The sequence below is a fragment of the Haematobia irritans genome, chromosome 1 (assembly GCF_050003625.1).
Source record: "Haematobia irritans isolate KBUSLIRL chromosome 1, ASM5000362v1, whole genome shotgun sequence".
Lineage (NCBI taxonomy): Eukaryota > Metazoa > Arthropoda > Insecta > Diptera > Muscidae > Haematobia > Haematobia irritans.
In genome coordinates, this window is record NC_134397.1 from 123,425,907 (window position 1) to 123,446,177 (window position 20,271).

Genomic DNA, 20,271 nt, shown 5'->3' on the forward strand with positions numbered 1-20,271 from the left:
TGTACTGTGAAATGATTGATTTAAAAATAGTTTAGTCGTCGGCATTTTAAAGAGACTGTTAACCAATTTTTATTATCGGGTTTTCCAAAAAATAAGCAAGTAAACCAAAATAATACTGACTTTTTAACTTGGTAGGGGTATATAAAGCTTTTGGTGTTGTAAAAATGAACTAAAATACAATGTTATAGATGAACTAAAATTTAAGAGAATTATAAACTAGACAAGTTGAAAAAAATCTTAAGGGCTAAATCATGGTCAATATTACTACAGTTTAGTTCATTTTTCAATGGAAAAGGGTTTACTGTTTTTTCAGTGTAGAAAAGAAGCTAAATTTACCGTCTTTTTAACGCTCGATTTTTTTTCGTGTACTATGCAACGTTGTGAAAAATTTTGTAATATAACTTTTAATTTTAAAATTTACTTTATATTTTAAAATTACTTTTAATTTTCATAAATACCTTAACGCTTTATTTGGACTGTTGAACGTTTTGACTTTAATAATGACCTTGGCATTTCTCTTATACTACTATGGCTCAACCAATGATATAATATATGTATATATGCACTGAAAGTATTTAATACAATTACATAAAAATATATGAATCCAAGAATTCGGGGTATTTGTTCAGCACATGAATAGGAAATTAAGTCTACTCACACTTCACTTATTAATAATTAATTTCAGTTCATTCAATCAGGCTAATGTGCTATACATGTTCTTACAGCAGTATTGAGATGAGTTTATTCTCGAGATCATTTACACGAATTATATTTAAATTTTCAAATTGCATCATTTATTAAATTTAAATTTCAAATTTAATGAAAAATTTTAATAGGATACACATATTCTGAGGATTCTAAGGATTTCGGTGTTGATATCGAGCCAAAGAAAGAATTTTGTTTCGGTAGCAACTCTTTAAAATTCGGAAGCTTTAAATCTAGACTCAATAAAATCAGATTAGAAGACATTACACTGACAAAAAAATATTGTCGTGAAGCTAAAGATTTCATGTATTTAAAATTCGAATTGCTTAGACCCATTTCTCTGATATAAAGTTTTTTTCTTTGTCCACAAGTCGATAAACTTTTTAATGAAGTCGTTTTGTCCTTATAGTTAAGTGATTCGACTTAAAACTGGGTATCCTAATATGAAAGGAAATTTTGTTTGACTAAGGTCAACTTGGCTTTAATAATATGGAAAAAGTTTTTAAAATTTATGAAATCATCTTTAAATTTGTTGACTTTTTTATCTTGACTACAAAGCAAAAAAGATTTCAAAAATAGGGCATGTTTTTCATCACTTTCTTTTTTACTTGAAACCTTCTATAATTTATACGTGAAGTCGAGTCTTAATTTGAAAATTCAAGTTAAAGGACTTTGATAGCACATGAAGAAAAAAAAAATGAAAAATCGCACATGAAAAAAAAACAAAAATTAATTAAAATTTGTTTCCTATAATTTAAAAGAGAGAGTGTCTTAAAAGTGTCCTTACTCCAATTCTCCGCTTCTTTGGTTTGTAAAGACAAAATCTTTGGAACCGGGCATGCTTTTTTTCATTGTAGGATTAACCCTTAAATGTGCACTGCATCTTTTAAGATACAACCAGAAAATAATTCTTACGTCTTAAAATGGCCGATTTCATGTTTTCAAGTTTTTTGTATTTAATACATCATACGAATATTTCTAAAAATAGTTTTTCCGGAAATTTGTTGTACTTCAAAAATAAAAACTTTTTACAGTCAAAAATAGAAATAAAATTTTGACCAAAAATTCAAAAATTACAAATTGGAAGTAATATAATATTTACAAGAGATGAAAGTAATGTTGACAAAAAATCAAATCGTTTATTTGCAAATGAAAACTTATGGTGATTTCGATTGGTAAAAAATATGTTGAATATTTTACACCTTACCCCCATAAATAGAAAAATGTTGTTCGATTGAAAAATTCAGTGCAGCCTACCCAAAATGTGCACGTTCGATTGACGGGGTGTTACCCATCGCAAGAGCAAAGGTGTAACCCATTTCACAGCGTAGCTGGTCTACGGTGCAGATGGCTACATTTTCAATCAGATGTTAAGGACGCTTTTATTCTTCGACCTAAATAATAGCGTTGTTGTTGCAAATACAAAAGAAAGTGCGTGACGCGTGTATTGTGGTTTCTTTTCAATTTCTTCAACACAGCTGATTAATTTTCCAATGAAGCATATCAATTGTTTAGTGCCGCGACAACAAAATTCGATATTAAATATTTGTAATATAATGGCAAAATGCAAAAAGCAAATGTTTTTTTTTTGCCAACACCATTGTAGATGCGCTATTGGAGAGTAGTTCTTCTGACGACGATGAAGAACTTACAACATCAGTGCTTGGACGAAATGACCAACGGCGAGTTAAAAACTTCGTTGAGGATGTAATTAATTTGTACTCTGAAGTAGAAGTAAGATCATTAAAAATATATAAAATCAAAAGTTTAGTTCAGAAAAATTTGCTTGTTAGTCGCGATTCCAATAATAGTTGTTAATAATAATCGAAATATTTCCGCCAAATTTCTTTTGTTTTGATTTTATATCAGTGTTGCACCTTTTTTGTTCATTTTCACACGCAAACGATGTTGTCAATGCAAGGGGTTTCGGCGACACTGTGGTAACACCATAAAATTTTGTACCATTTGTATGCACTTTTTTCCCAAACGAAATCACCATTAGTTTAATTCGCAATGTATTTTTTAAGATACAACCACTATTTTTAAAAATAAAAACATTTAATTTTTTTTTTGAAAAAAATGTGATAAGCATATATTCTTTATTTACCATTTTGCATATAATATATATTTTCGAAAAATTTGACATTTTTATATAAGTTCAACTTCAATTCTACACTCAAACAAAAGTTGAATTCAAAGATCTTGATCTTCCCTTAGGAATTTTGGTTTTTATTCCAAGTTAAAGTAAATAAAGACATTTTTAAGAAACTTTAAATCTAGGCTCTATAAAATTAAAATAAGGATACAAATCTCATTTATTGAATTTTCTTTCATTTTGCAATATATACACAAAGGTATTCATAGAAAAATAAATGTCAGCTTAAAAATCCAAATTATAAGAAATACTCCAAAGCGAAAAATGTTTTTTTAATTTCTAAAAAACTTTACGCCAAAGGTGCAAAATCCTCAAAATAAGTATTTGCCTATTCTTGAAACTTTTTTTATCCTTAGTCGAAAGATTCAATATCTAAATTATTTTAAAGATTATTTTTTCTTCAGTTGTTGTTGTTTTTTTTTTGGAAATCGCCGATTAGGGAGCCGGTTCCTGCTTCTACCGAACACCAAAAAGTTTTTCAGCGGTGGATTATCCCACCTCAGTAATGCTGGTGACATTTCTGAGGGTTTCAAAGCTTCTCTAAGTGGTTTCACTGGAATGTGGAACGACGTTCGGACTGGGCTATAAAAATGAGGTCCCTTGTCATTGAGCTTAACATGGAATCGGGCAGCACTCAGTGATAAGAGAGAAGTTCACCACTGTGGTATCACAGTGGACAGAATAGTCTAAGTGAGCCTGATACATCGGGCTGCCACATAACCTAACCTAACCTTTTGGTAATCGATCTTTTGTTCAAATCCTTAATTCTTCTAGTTTTGTAATTAAGCTCGACAAAATTGTTCCATGTTCACCATCAAAATATAACATTTTGCTCTTGACACGTGTTTGGGGTGATCATGTTCCTTCTTTGCGTATACATGTTTATTTTTTCCTTGCATATGGAGGACTGTTTAACCCGAACAACAAACCGAGTGCTGCCTTGTTATACGCTTCAGGTAATAAACTCAAAAAATATAAACCTTGGGTATGCGAGTTTCCTTCATCTAGTCTTCTCCAAAACGTATTATTCTCAATTACAATTTCCTTCAGTACAAAATGTTGAAGTCATTTTCCTACAAAAAATCTTATTTGCAAATATAAGATTACAATCAGTGTTACCGTTGTGCGACTTTAGTCGCATTTTGCAACCTTTTTGACGTCATGCGACTTTTTGTGCGACTTTTTTAAAATATGTAAAATGTGCGACTTTAGTCGCACGCATGCGACTAAAGTGGCACAAAAGGGAAGATCTTAAATTTTAAGCAATTTTTATAAGTGGGAATTCATCGCCGTGCGCCTTACGCCACCGCAATGGCCCGCCTTGTATACAAAGGGTCATGGATTCAAATCCAGTTGCGACCAAAGAGCAAAATGTGTTTCTACGGTGGATGCTGAATGTTTCAAATCGTCTCCTCCACAATGTGAGACGCCAGAACTCGGCTATAAAAAAGAGTTCACTTTTCAATGACAAGTTGTCATTGAGCTAAACATAGAAGCACTCATAACTAAGAGAGAAGTAAATCACGTATAGTATCACAATGGACACCTAACCCACGATACCTAGCTACACTAGCTCCGTTCGAGTACCCACTAATTTTTGATAATTATCACAAATTTTTACTGGAGTCTTTCGTTTACTCCAAAAATCCAGCAAAAGAGAGCCAGAGTGAGATCAAATTTGAAATTTGAGGAATAGATAAGTTGCAAGTTTTTGCTAGGAATTTTTTTCCCAGTAAAATCTTGCAAGAGTTAGCTATAAACAAATAATACGTGCAATATATTTCACAATGTATTACAAAAAAATTAATATTTTTGTTTTTTTTTTTAATTGATTTAAATGCTTTTAATTGGCTGATAGTAAATTGGCACTTGATGGCGTTCTCGTACATTTCTGCTAATTTTAGGAAGGAGAAAAAAATCCATTTTTTATTTATTGCAAGTTTACGTTTTACTGGATTTTATGATACAATAAGTTGCTCAAATATCTCTTTATGTTAAAGGGAGTGTTCCTTTATTGTTTTTGTGTTGATTTATAGAAGATTTTTTGTAATAAAAATACTTCACAAATGTATGCGACTTTTTTTTTATCATTATGCTACTTTTCTGTGCGACCTTTTTTTGAGTATGCGACTTTTTTGCGACTTTTCCAAAATTTCCAACGGTAACACTGATTACAATTGCATGATAGCTTATTAGACCACTATACCAGAAATTTTCAAAATATACAGATGCAATAGAGCTTCGCTATTTTTGAGCACACACCGAAAAAACTAAGGCTATGGTCACACTTGGCATGAGTGTCAAACAGTTTTCCAGAACCATTTTCCAAATATCTGGATACGGTTTATGAAAAATAATCCTACCATGATATATACAATATCACAATGGACTGAATAGTCTAAGTGAGCCTGAATCTTAATCGGGCTGCCACTTTAACCTAACCTATATACAATATCAGCTAAAAATGTCTGTTGGTTTGGCTGTGGCGACGGATTCTGTTTTGATTTATGTCAAATATTTCCCTAGTGTGACCAAAGCATAACTCGTGCGAAAATTGAACTAAATTATACTCCTCATTGTGAGAGATCCACAAAGCCTTGTTGTACTTTTTAACTGATGTTCACGAAATTACACCCTCTAATAGAAGAAACAATTAACTAAAAGCAGTTGTGCGTAAACAAAGCTTTATTTATTATAAATTCACTGTTACTTACCAGCACCATCTAAAAGTATGTTATCCGGTTTGACATCCCTGAAAATAAATAATAAATAAAACCAAAATAAATTATTTTATGAACAAAATTTTGTTTGATTATACACAGAAAAAAAGTCTATTGTAAAGCTGATGCTTACATGAACTAATATTTATTGCAAACATTTTATTTTGTTATAATTTATTTTTAAAATTTTGTAAGAAATTTTCCCCAGCCCAACGATTTTTTCTTTATTCCAAGTATGTTTTAAAAACTTTATGAACTAAATGGCAGTAAAATTTCAATTGCATATAAATTAGTTCAATTCTAACTAAAACAGAAGGAGTTTTTCGTACAGTTCTCAAAAATAATAAGAATGAACTACAGCGTTGTTAAAATGGGAATGGCGCTTAAGATTTTTTCTTTATTTTTAGTTAATTTTTCTTTTCGAGAAATATGCATTTCGTAAATGGTAATTAAAAATCCAAAAAAGTCGGAAAATTTTCGTCAATTTAAAGAATCTCAAAATTTGGAATACAATTTAGTTAAATTTGCGCACGAGATCGTACCCATGATGTAGTTTACTTTTTTCTGTGTAGAGACAAAAACTTCATCGAATAAAACCTGACATCTCCATTTTATTGTACAGAAAAAAAGTTAACTGTTTTATTGTATGAATGAACTACCTCTTTCGAAAATTGAGCTAAATTGTACTCCGCAATATAAAAATTTCACAAAATGTTGTTAAGACCAGGAAAATGCTCCGGTGTACTTTTAAACTGCATTTCACGAATTTACACCCTCTCATAGAAGAAAAATGAACTAAAAGTAAAGAAAAAAGCATTGGCGCCAAACCATTACCATTTTAACCAAACAGTAGTTCATTCTTACTATTTTTGGGAATCGTACGAAAATTGTCTTTTGCGTTAGTTTAACTTCGGAATTATTTTCAGTGTGGTCAAGTTAAAGGCAAACAAATCTATGTTCATGGTATCCGTTGTCCCCAACGAACATGGTTTTGCATGGAGAGAAATCGACTTTTCCGAGTTTTATTTTATTAAATTTTAAAATTGATTTTATTAAAATTTTGAGTTATGGCTATACTGCGTAATTTTACACATTAATAATCATTCACCGTATATCTGTACATATGTATAACTTTTAAAATAGGAGTATTTATATCAATATCGAATTTTTCGTTAAATAACTATTATGGTGATTTCGTTTGGGGAAAAAAGTGTTGCACACAAATGGTACAACATTTTATGGTGTTACCATAGTGTTGCCGAAACACCTTGCAATGACAACATCGTTTATGTGTGAAATCGAACAAAAAAGGTGCAACACTGATATAAAATCAAAACAAAAGAAATTTGGCGGAAATATTTCGATTATTATTAACAACGATTATTGGAATCTCGACTAACACTCAAATTTTTCTTGAACTAAGGGACATTTTTAAAACTTTTGATTTTATATATTTTTAATGATCTTACTTCTACTTCAGAGTATAAATTAATTACATCCTCAACAAAGTTTTTAACTCGCCGTTGGTCATTTCGTCCAAGCAATGATGTTGTAACTTCTCCATCGTATTCAGAAGAAATACTCTCCAATAGCGCATCTACAATGGTGTCGGCAAAAAAAAAACGCATTTGATTTTTGCATTTGGCTATTATATTACAAATATTTAATATCGGATTTTGTTGTCGCGGCACTAAACAATTGATGTGCTTCTTCTTGGTAAATTAATCAGGTGTGTTGAAGAAATTGAAAAGCAACCACAATACACGCGTCACACACTTTCTTTTGTATTTAGGTTAGGTTAGGTTAAAGTGGCAGCCCGATTAAGATTCAGGCTCACGTGACTCCTCCACTAAGGTCTTAACGGCATATGGAGGCATCTCCCTGTCATGTCCCATGTAGACCGAAGATACCCAATATTTGCATTTGGCTATTTCTAAACTGGCAACGACAGTGTCTGTATTGCACATTGAAGGAAGCAGAAACAAGTTGAGCTCGTTTTTAGCAATTATACAGGCTCGATTTACATCATTACCACTATACTGCAATAGTTTGAACCCCGGAGTACTTAATTCACATATTTTGTTTTTATAAACATATGGTTCTTGAATAAGAACTATATCTATGCCCCCTTTCATCAGGAGAACTTTTAAGGCAGCACATGCAGCCTTACAATGATGAAGATTTATCTGGAGGATCCGTAGGACCATCGAGATTTTCAACAACCGTCACATCAGCCGCTTCAATCGAGTCATCAAGAATGTCCTCTTCAGAGATATCGGTGACTCTCGCAATAACCATAGGTTCAACTTTGGTGAGTTCTGAGGCAGTAGAAGCCTCCTCACGCATACGGTATCTATCCATGTCTTCAAATGTCTTGGTATCCCCCTCGACTTCGCAAGAGGATCCGCTTACTTCTGATTCAGACAGAGGCTTGTCCATTTCTGAATCCTTTAGCTGATCGTTTTTATACACCTTCATTTGGATATAATGAAAGCCATAACATACACGGCCCTGGGACTTTGCTAGATGTGGCAAAGACTGAGTGTTCAATATAAACACTGCATGCCGTCTTGGCCCATCCACTTCATCCAAACGGCCAACCTTCCAATCAGCTGTTGGAAGATCTGGATTGCATTGTTTCAGTCTATTTAAAATAGATTCAGGGTCAGGAGGGTTTGCAGGTATCCACGCATGTGCTCTTGGTCTAGCCGGTATGTCTTTCTTCTCGACTAACTCTAGAGCAGCTCCTTCCCAAACTTCACCAATTAGTATCAGAGCAGCTTTAAAACATTCTATAGACCTCTGGTCCTCAAATGCGACTAGCTTAAATCGTCCTTGATACCAACCAGCCTCTTGGTGTCGAGGATCTGGGCCGGGAAACTTTTCCAGCACCTGTGAGTAGACGCCAGACAAAGCATTCTCAATTTCCCCCCATTTGTGCTTTGGAACCATACCGTCCAATGCTCCTTTATTTATGATAGCCATCACAAGGCTGTCTTTAGCAACTGAGGCAAACGATCGTTGATCCCTTTTGGAGGATGGCAGCTCATCCGGTGATCGTTCCCTTTTTCCAGCCTCAAGAATTCCTTGAGCCCATTTTAAGGAATCGCTTTGTTTAGCCGACAACGTGCTTGGGTCGACTGATCCTAATTTCTTTAGGATAAACAAAGCATTTCTGCGTTCTTTGAATCTCTTTCGTGAGGGATTACCTCCGTTTGATGCCGTTACCTTGGAAAAGGTCCGACTTGTCAAATTGTCGCCACCTGTCGACCCGTCTACAGGTCGACTAATTGGGCCTAACTCTTGGTCATTGCCCAAATCTATAACTCCAGTCGATACTCGTCCACTGGGCCCTGAAGTTAGCAACCCAGTGGATGTCTTTGAATTTCTCTGCATGGTGGCCTAATATCCCACCACACTTGAAATTCGTAGTAGGTACTTATTACGATGATTTTATCCGCTATTAAAAAACACGTCCGTTCCGTTCGACGGTTGAATAAGAATAAGAAGAATTTGTATTTACAACAACGCTATTATTTAGGTCGAAGAATAAAAGCGTCTTCAACATCTGATTGCAAGTGTAACCATCTGCACCGTAGATCAGCTACGGTGTAAAATGGGTTGCACTTTTGATCTTGCGATGGGTAACACCTCGTCAATCGAACGTGCACATTTTGGGTAGGTTGCACTGAATTTTCCAATCGAACAAAAATTTTTGATTTATGGGGGTAAGGTGTAAAATATGCAACATATTTTTTACCAACCGAAATCACCATTAGTGTTTTTTCAAAAATCAAAAGTCAAAAATATTCTCAGTCGGTTAGTCGGATATGAACATTACAATTTGTATTGCAAATTACGCCATGGTATTGAATCAACTACAAACCATATATGAGAGAAATCAGGACAATCTACTAATAGACTATTGGCGTCTCATACAAATTCCGCACAAAAAAGTACCTCAAACGAAAAAATAGTCGTTTTTTAGCTTTGATTTTGCATCGAGTTTATCGTTGAAATGCAAATGCATTAATCCATAAAAGCCAAATATTTGTATGCATATAAATTAAGTGGATATACACATCTAGTCTTAATTGCTGTTTTTGCTTTACCCTGCCGTTTAATAAATGTTTAGGTTTCCTAGAAATTAATCGATGATAATGTATCAGTTGGGAATTGTTCTCTTCCTACATTATTTGTTGAATTTTTTTCACAGTAATGCAAATCTACTCACCTGTGAACGACACGTTGTTTTTGCAGATAGTCTAAAGCACTTCCTAGCTCACATACAAGTAAGGCAACCGATTCCTCAGAGAATTCCACCTGTTTTGTGAAAAGAGGGAGGAAATGCAAAAGAAAAAAATGTTTTTATGTTACACGCAATTCAACAAGGATTTAAAAATTGGTTAAATGTGTATGCTATTGGCTTTCTACTTATAAAGGCACTGAAAAAAATAAAATAAAACTGGGCAGATTTTAAATGGAATCAAGGAGATAATTTATATATTTAACGAATTTGTTAATTATTATTTTGCCTGAAAAAATTTTGGAAGCTGTTTTCAAGGCAAAACTTTTAAATCAAATTTGCCACAGATTCGTGTTTTGTCTGCACGCAAGTCAAGTTCGAAGACGGGCTACATCTGTCCAGGTTTTGATATAGCAGCTATGTTAACCGACACCGCGGTTTTGAGATATCGCAATTTTTATTCGATTTGCCTGAAATTAAAAATCTCGAGGTCCAGTAATAGGTGTATTGACTACGGTGTTTACTGGTTCAGGTTTTTATATAGCCTCCATATAGATCGATCTCCCGATTTTACTTCTTCAGCGTCTATGCCTGAGATTGAAAATCTAGAGGTTTTGAAGGTCAACTAATAGGTGTGCCGAACATGTTGTGTAACGATCCATGTTTTGGTATAGCCCCAATATAGACCAATCTTATATTATATATAATTATATTATTTCTCGGACTTCAGTTTGTACCCGATTTGCCTGAAAGTGGAAATCTAGAGGTATTTGAGGTCCATAAATAAGTGTGCCGAATATTGTGTGTTCGATTCAGGTTGTTATATAGACCTCATATGGTTCTATCTCCCGAAATAACTTCCTGGTGGTCTTGACAACATAATTTTATCCGGTTAAGCAGATAGGAAATCTAGAGATATTTTAGCTTCACAAATAGATGTGAAGAAAATCGTGTACATCCATATTTTGGTATGGTCTCCATTAGGTACACGCTCACAAAAAATCGCTTCTGTAACATATACTCCCAAACATATTTTGCTTCAAGCATATACATTTTTGGGTATTGCCCAAACATTTATATGTTTGATATCTTCCAATATATAATATGTTTGAAAGCATATTAGTCTAAACAATATATGTTTGGGTAGTCTAAGTTCCAAACATTTTGTATTTTTGCATCCAAATTCAATAATGTTGTCTTCCAAAAAACAATATGTTATTATGTGAACATATAATATGTTTGGAAGCATTTTGCACCCAAAAATATTATATGCTTAAAAAAATTTCTCCCAAACAATATTGTGCTCAAAATTTTATTTATTTATTTATATATTTACAATCATAACGAATTATGAAAATAAACAGGTAATATAGGTGCTAACAACATAGGTTTTCGACCTGAATGCTCAAAATTTTGTTTCTGCCCAATTGTATATTCCCCCACATCTTTCTCACTTCCACGAGATTTTTTAGGTCTTAGCACCTTTTTCTGTAATACAAACATTGTAGAAGAAATTATTCAATTGTATGATTTTTTTTTATTTTAATTTTACCTTTTGCCGGACGGGGATTCGAACAGCGGACCACACAGTTTGTAAGGATCAAAGAAGTAGCTGATCAATTGCCCAAGGAAAAATAAAATGTTAATTTTGTAATAACAAGCAACAACCACCAACTTAATTTAATATCGCTGCCTGTTAAATAGCGCTCCAAGCTACTAAACACATATATGTTTATAGGCTATTTCTAAATTATTATATGTTTGCATCCAAGCATATTATATTTACAAACATTTTATGTCCCAAACATAATATGTTCTAACATATTAACATATATGTCCCAAACATGTTATGCTAGTTTATGAACATTATATGCTTGCACTCAAAAATATTGTGTTTAAAAATTTGTGTTCCAAACATATAATGTTTATAGCCAAACATATGAAAAACAGCCTTTTTCATCCGTGTACAATCTACCGATCTGACTTCACGGGCTTCTAGACCCCGCAATTTTCATGCCTTAAATTCGAAATCTATAAGCATTTTAGGTTCACAAAATAGCGTATTTCGCAATTTGAAGGAAAAAATTGGAGTTCAAAATTTGAAAAATGTATTTAGTGCCATACGAAGTTCAAGATGGGCGAATTATTCATAAAATTTACAAATTTTAAAATATTCTGAACTATTTGGATGGAACACAAATTTAGTTAATTTTTATGCTTCATTTATGAATAATTTTTCCATCTGATAATTTAACCAATAATTCCACGAACTAAAATAGAATTGAATCGGCTTTAGTGAAATATTTTGGGGTCACTTTTTTTGAGTCTAGCCTCCGAATGTAGAAACTTTAAATTAAACGTCGGGAAGAGTACCATTTAAATTGATCTATATTTGCAAATATTTGTTTTCAAAGGCAACTATAATATTTGATTCATGGTGGTGGATATTAGAGATTCAGTCCGGTCGAAAGCTAAATTTGTTTGCATGTGTACCTTAACATTTTATAAAAGATTAAAAATTTGATTGCAGCTAAACAATCATAAAAACTGGGTCAAAAGTGCATATTTGGAAAATAAACAATAAGACGATAGGAGTACCTGCAAACATGCAATGCTAATCATAAACATCATTGGAGCAATATATGAGTACCATTACACGTTGGTGGTAGAGTCAAACTATTTTTCTATTTTCACTCATAGAAATGTTTACAATAAAGGTTTTGATATTGATATCAACAAGACTAACACAACATTCCAGCAAAACAATTTGGAAGTTGTTCCAAAGGCACAACTTTAAAAGAACATCAAAAAATGTTCCCCAAAGATGTTTTTTAACTACATTTTAATTCAATTTTTCATATTTTTAATGGGTAATTTTAACTTTTTTTTGTTTCAAATGGGTTCAAAACAGAGTACGAATTAATAAAATGGTACAAATTATTTCAATGTTGTCGAAAAAAAGGTTACAATCAATCTAAAGGGTGATACGGTCAAAATTTGGTCAATATAAACTTGATTTATTTCTTTCAATTTTGCATTTTAAAAACCTGAACACCCCTCATTTTGAAGGTGTGTGTGTAGAATATTGCTCCTATTTTGATTTTGGAATTCACTCTTCAGTTGTCAAAATGCCGTCCAAGCAAGAAGAGCAGCATATCAAAATTTTGCTCGCGCATCGCGAAAATCCGAGCTACTCGCACGCAAAGCTGGCAACATCGCTAAAAGTTGCCAAATCAACCGTTACAAATGTAATTAAAGTGTTTGGGGAACGTTTGTCGAGAGCCAGGAAGTCTGGATCGGGGGGAAATCGAAAACCGGAAGCCGCTGAGACGACAAAGAGAGTTGCCGGTAGTTTCAAGCGAAACCCTAACCTCTCTCTCCGAGATGCCGCAAATAAGCTGGGTGTATCGTCTACAACCGTGCATCGAGCCAAAAAAACGAGCCGGACTATCGACTTACAAGAAGGTAGTGACTCCAAATCGCGATGATAAACAAAATACCCGGAGGCTGTACACGACGATGCTGACGAAGTTTGACTGCGTGGTAATGGACGACGAAACCTACGTCAAAGCCGACTACAAGCAGCTTCCGGGACAGGAGTTTTATACGGCAAAACGAAGGGGAAAGGTAGCAGATATTTTCAAGCACATAAAACTGTCAAAGTTCGCAAAGAAATATCTGGTTTGGCAAGCCATCTGTACCTGTGGCTTGAAAAGCAGCATTTTCATAGCTTCCGGGACTGTCAACCAAGAAATTTACGTGAAAGAGTGTTTGAATAAACGTCTGCTGCCTTTCCTGAAGAAACACGGTTGTTCCGTACTGTTCTGGCCGGATTTGGCATCTTGCCATTACGGTAAAAAGGCCATGGAGTAGTACGCCGCCAACAACGTGCTGGTGGTTCCCAAGGACAAGACCCTCCCAACACGCCAGAGCTCCGCCCAATTGAGAAATACTGGGCTATTGTCAAGCGGAACCTAAAGAAGACCAAAAAACTGCTAAGGACGAGCAGCAGTTCAAGGCAAACTAGCTTTCTGCGGCGAAGAAGGTGGACAAGGTGGCTGTACAAAATCTGATGGCAGGTGTCAAGCGTGAGGCCCGGCAATTCGGATTTGGAAAGGCAAAAGCCTAACTGAATATGTTGCCTGAATTTTATACTAATTGAACTTGAAAAAGAAATTTAATTTGATTTTTTAAATAAACGATTTCACCGATTTACACGCGTTTTCCCTTGACCAAATTTTGACCGTATCACCCTTTAGGATATATGGCTAACAGAATTTTTTCATATAAAAATTGCAAGTTTTTTAGGATTTGTGTGAATTTTCTATTTTTTGTCACGAATTTTGACCGTATCACCCTTTAGGATATATGGCCAATAGAATTTTTTCATATAAATTAGTTTAGGAGATATGGACAAAAAAAGTTCTTCATGTAAAAACTTCATTTTCTTCTAAGATTTATCGTTGGCGCACAATATTCAATATTCTGAATAAAACATCCCTTTATGGTGATAACTATCCATAAAATTTAAACTTTTTAAAAAGTGGCACACATTATTAGAAAGTGGCACCAAATCGTAAAATGTATCACATTTACACTCAAAAAAATAATTCTTTCCTCCCAAACGAAATTTTAGACAAACAAAGTTTGTTTCTCATTTGCTTTTCGTTGAAAGGAAGTGTATTTGGAAGAAAAGTATATACTTTTTGTGATAAACGTTTATTCTTTTCCAGGATGTAAAAACAATTTCATAAAGACTACCTCAAAAAAATTTTTTTCTAGCTCACATCTTTCTCACTTCCACGAATTTTTTTAGTTATTAGCACCTTTTTCTGTAATACAATGTAGAAGAAATTATACGATTTTATAAATTTAAAATCTTTTTTACCTTTCGCCTGGACGGAGAATCGAACCGCGGACCATGCAATTTATAAGCCAACACACTATCCTCTGAGCTACGTAGCCGTTATTGTCATCAATAGACAATTACCCATATAAGTTATATTTATATAGCATAGCTTGCGGCGCCCACGAGCCGATTAAACAAAGTTTATTTAACAAAAAAATACATTTAGTTGGGACCGTGGAGCAGTGGTTGCTACGTCCGGCTTGCATGGCAAGGGTCGTGGGTTCGATCCCTGCTTCGACCAAAGTTTTTTTGTTTTTTTACATATATTCCAGATATGGTCGAAGGATTCCGAAAAAATGTTCAACATTACATTCTACTATATTAAATTTTTACTATGAACTGTAAAATGTGTCTTATTAAAGACCTAAATTTAGAAACGAACAGTGTTTTATATAAATGAAATGGACTGTGTTGTTGGTTCAAAAATACCTTTTTTTATTGAAAAAAATAAAAATTTTGTAACAAACGAATTTTTTTGGTGATAAAAGTGTATACTTTTCGAAGCAATTCAAAAAACTCTAACAAAAGAAAAACGTTTTCGGTACACGTTTTCCAAACGTTTTTTTTTTTCTTTGCGTGTAAACAAATTTAATTTTTTTTGGGGGTAATCACGAATTAAAGCTCTTGGACGCTTAGTTTAGGAGATATGGCCAAAATAAATTTTTCATAAAAACTTCAATTTTCTAGTTTTCCGTATAAAACATTCATTTTTTTTAGAATTTTGATTTTTGGAAATATTTGAAGTCAGTGCACGAAGTACTTCTAAGCAAATCGCCTATGTTTTCGGAAAAACTGGCATGTCGCAATCGTATCAAGAAATCAGGAAACCTAATGCCGAAGACCACGACAATGCGATCTCTCACAGGGTCATCCGCCATATTGTCCTCAATTGGCACCGACCTCCAGAAGGTAAAAAAATAAAATGAGAGGTCAATTTTTTCGACACCTGCAAAAGTGTATAAAAGATGAGGTATTTTTTTGAAAAACAATAAAGCAATTTGTCCAATCCCGAAAAAGGCAAACCTCGTACGATAAAATTTCTTAAGTTTATTGAAAAATGTTCACCCATTTTTACCATATCCGCGTTTGTAGTATAGTTTAGTTAAAAATTTCTAAAATTAACCTACATTTTCTTTCCTTCACTTTTTTTAGTGTACGATGATTGTAGGCGACTGAGGGACGAACAATGTCAATACTCGTATATCCATGAACTCATGTTTTTTTTTTGATCATTCTTTGGATGAAAGCCTGTAATGGATGTTGTATTTTATAAATTTAAACTTCAGAACAAAAAAGTTCATAATTATGCAAATTTTTTCGTCTTAATGTTAAGGAATTCATGAGAATTACATTCGAATCCTGCTGGTATTTATAAATATCTAGTCTACATAATTATCGTTCGTGGAACTAATTATGAAATCCTTAATTGGTGTTAAGTTGAATATACAATTACATTGACAGAATGACATCAAAGTCTTTAAGAAAAAAAAAAAACGAGGAGAATGTCTAAGTGTCTGTGATTGTTCACTTTTAATCTGCTTTTGTTGAAAAGAAATGTGCTAATGTTGGAGGTATGCACGGAATACGAAAATGTCGTGAATTCCGAAAATTGTCACGACTAACGCGTGAATATCAAGTTACGATACAAAATTGTCTTAGTTCTGGTTCGATTGATTTGAGGTCAATAATAAAGGGTGATTTGTTAAGAGCTTGATAACTTTTTTTTTAAAAAAAACGCATAAAATTTGCAAAATCTCATCGGTTCTTTATTTGAAACGTTAGATTGGTCCATGACATTTACTTTTTGAAGATAATTTCATTTAAATGTTGACCGCGGCTGCGTCTTAGGTGGTCCATTCGGAAAGTCCAATTTTGGGCAACTTTTTCGAGCATTTCGGCCGGAATAGCCCGAATTTCTTCGGAAATGTTGTCTTCCAAAGCTGGAATAGTTGCTGGCTTATTTCTGTAGACTTTAGACTTGACGTAGCCCCACAAAAAATAGTCTAAAGGCGTCAAATCGCATGATCTTGGTGGCCAACTTACCGGTCCATTTCTTGAGATGAATTGTTCTCCGAAGTTTTCCCTCAAAATGGCCATAGAATCGCGAGCTGTGTGGCATGTAGCGCCATCTTGTTGAAACCACATGTCAACCAAGTTCAGTTCTTCCATTTTTGGCAACAAAAAGTTTGTTAGCATCGAACGATAGCGATCGCCATTCACCGTAACGTTGCGTCCAACAGCATCTTTGAAAAAATACGGTCCAATGATTCCACCAGCGTACAAACCACACCAAACAGTGCATTTTTCGGGATGCATGGGCAGTTCTTGAACGGCTTCTGGTTGCTCTTCACTCCAAATGCGGCAATTTTGCTTATTTACGTAGCCATTCAACCAGAAATGAGCCTCATCGCTGAACAAAATTTGTCGATAAAAAAGCGGATTTTCTGCCAACTTTTCTTGGGCCCATTCACTGAAAATTCGACGTTGTGGCTCGTTAGTAAGTCTATTCATGATGAAATGTCAAAGCATACTGAGCATCTTTCTCTTTGACACCATGTCTGAAATCCCACGTGATCTGTCAAATACTAATGCATGAAAATCCTAACCTCAAAAGAATCACCCTTTATAATATTTTTTTTTTTTTGAAAAACAACTTTTGCGAAAAACTAATTTACCAGTTCTCGTATACGCAAAAAATATTTCTTACCTCCAAAACGAAATTTTAGACAAACAAATATCGTTTCCTATTTGCTTTTCGCTTTAAAGAAGTTTGTTTGGGAGAAAAGTATATAAATTTTGTGATAAACTTTAAAAACAATTTCATAACTACTACACTGAAAAAGAAGCCTGCCGGGTTCCAATTATTTTGTTTTTACACTGATGATTTTGGTATTTATGCTGAGCTTGAGTTTTGAGTACTTGATTCTAGGAAACATAGCTTAATTTATTCAAATTTTTTCTTCATGTGTTATCAGAGTCCTTTAAATTATTGTTAATTTTTTATTACAAATAAAAAACTACAATCTTGTTTTAACTGACTTAGTCTTCCGAGTTTGATTAAAAAGTTAATTGTATCAATTAATTTTTAATTAAAAATTTACCCTATGGGCGTAAATTGAAAATTTACGGCAAAAATTATTTACAATCAATCTAGTATCTCCAAACACGGTATATCGATATTTCTTATCGAAATCAAATGTTACCAACAAAAATGGAGCCAATCCCCCTTATTCCAGGTGCGTTACTACAGATGGGTGGATCCACCGTGGTGCAATGGTTAGCATGCCCGCGTTGCATACACAGGGTCGTGGGTTCAAACGCAGTTTCGGCCAACCACCAAAAGTCAGCGATAGATTATCCCCTCTCAGTAATGCTTCTCTAAGTTCGCCGTTCGGACTTGGCGAACTCAGTGATAAGAAAGAAGTTCACCACAGTGAACTGAATAGTCTAAGTGAGCCTGAAGTATCGGTGTGAATTATAATTCCACTTGGAATACTACAGAACGTATTCATATATGGAGTTTAATTTATGTTTGCCTATTTTCTTTATTAAGAAAGTAGAAACCTCATTTTATTAAAATAATTTTATTTAATAAATATTAAAAAAGTATATACTGCCGTAAGTTCGGCCAGACCGAATCTATGTACCCTCCACCATGGATTGCGTAGAAACTTCTACTGAAGACTGTCATCCACTGTCGAATTACTTGGGTTGCGGCAACACTTTCCAATGGCAAGGTATCTTAAAACTTCCTAACACCGTCTTCTAAATTGCAAGGTAGTCCATACGTGGTATATATTAAACTAAACAACTATATACGGCCGTAAGTTCGGCCAGGCCGAATCTTATGTACCCTCCACCATGGATTGCGTAACATAGAAACTTCTACGAAAGACTGTCATCCACAAATTTCAACTCACTCGGATGAAATTTGCTTCTCCAAAACCAAATCTCGGGATCGGTTTTTATGGGGTCTATGGACTGATATGGACCACTCTTGGCATGGTTATTAAATATCATATACTACCACCACGTACCAAATTTCAACCAGATCGGATAAATTTTGCTTCTCCAAAAGGCACCGGAGGTCAAATCTGGCGATCGGTTTACACATGGGAGCTATATATAATTATGGACTTATAGGAACCAATTCCAGCATGGTTGTTGGATACCATGTACTAACATCACGTACCAAATTTCAACCGAATGGGAAGAATTTTGCTCTTCCAAGGTGCTCGGAGGTCAAATCTGGGGATCGGTTTATATGGGGCCTATACATAATTATGGACCTATTTCGACCAATTTTTGCATGGGTGTTTGAGGCCATATTTTAACACCACGTACCAAATTTGAACTGAATCAGATGAATTTTGGTCTTCCAAGAGGCTCCGGACGTCAAATCTGGTGATCGGTTTATATGGGGGCTATATATAATTATGGACCGATGTGGACCAATTTTTGCATGGTCATTAGAGACCATATACTAACATCATGTACCAAATTTCAGCCGGATCGGATAAATTTGGCTTCTCTTAGAGGCTCCGCAAGTCAAATCGGGGGATCAGTTTGTATGGGGGCTATATATAATAATGGACCGATGTTAGCCAATTTTTACATGGTTGTTAGAGACCATATTCTAACACCATGTACTAAATTTCAGCCGGATCGGACGAAATTTGCTTCTCTCAGAGGCCTCGAAAGCCAAATCGGTGGATCGGTTTATATGGGGGCTATATATAATTATGGACCGATGTGAGCCAATTTTTACATGGTTGTTAGAGAGCATATTCTAACACCATGTAGCAAATTTTAGCCGGATCGGATGAAATTTGCTTCTCTCAGAGGCCTCGAAAGCCAAATTTGGGGGTCCGTTTATATGGGGGCTATATGTAAAAGTGGACCGATATGGCCCATTTGCAATACCATCCGACCTACATCAATAACAACTATTTGTGCCAAGTTTCAAGTCGATAGAGTGTTTCGTTCGGAAGTCAGCGTGATTTCAACAGACGGACGGACGGACATGCTCAGATCGACTCAGAATTTCACCACGACCCGGAATATATATACTTTATGGGGTCTTAGAGCAATATTTCGATATGTTACAAACGGAATGACAAAGTTAATATACCCCCCATCCTATGGTGGAGGGTATAAAAATAGTAAGCACACTGAAAAAAAAAATATTGTCGTGAGGCCAAAGATTCCATGTCCTTAAAATACGAATCCAAATTTTGCTTAGCATAGAAGATGCATTTCTCTGATTTTTTTTGACCAAAAGTCGATAAACTTTTTGATAAAGTGGGTTTGTATCCTAAAACGGAAGAATAGGAGACTTTTTTATTTGTAACATAGCCTAATTTCTATTTGCAATCGAATCCGAATTTGGAAATTTTAGTTGTCGTCAAAATGATTTTAAAAGACTCTGATAGCACATGAAGAAAAAAGCTGGAGAAACGAATAAATTAAAATTTGTTTTGTAGAATTAAATACGCAAAACTTAAATTTAAAAGAATTTTTTTCCTAAATTTGTCCT

At 34.3% G+C, this 20,271-nt stretch overlaps 1 protein-coding gene across 1 annotated transcript in view; it reads right to left on the reverse strand.

Moving 5' to 3' along the window:
- The window catches only part of LOC142241797 (serine/threonine-protein kinase 32A), a 227,198-nt gene that overhangs the window by 77,418 nt on the left and 129,509 nt on the right, over positions 1 to 20,271 (reverse strand). Inside the window, exons 6-7 of the mRNA XM_075313626.1 lie at positions 9,815 to 9,903; positions 5,575 to 5,612 (exon numbers count right to left, since the gene is read on the reverse strand). Of these exons, the coding sequence (XP_075169741.1) occupies positions 5,575 to 5,612; positions 9,815 to 9,903 (127 nt within the window). The remainder of the gene's footprint in view (positions 1 to 5,574; positions 5,613 to 9,814; positions 9,904 to 20,271) is intronic.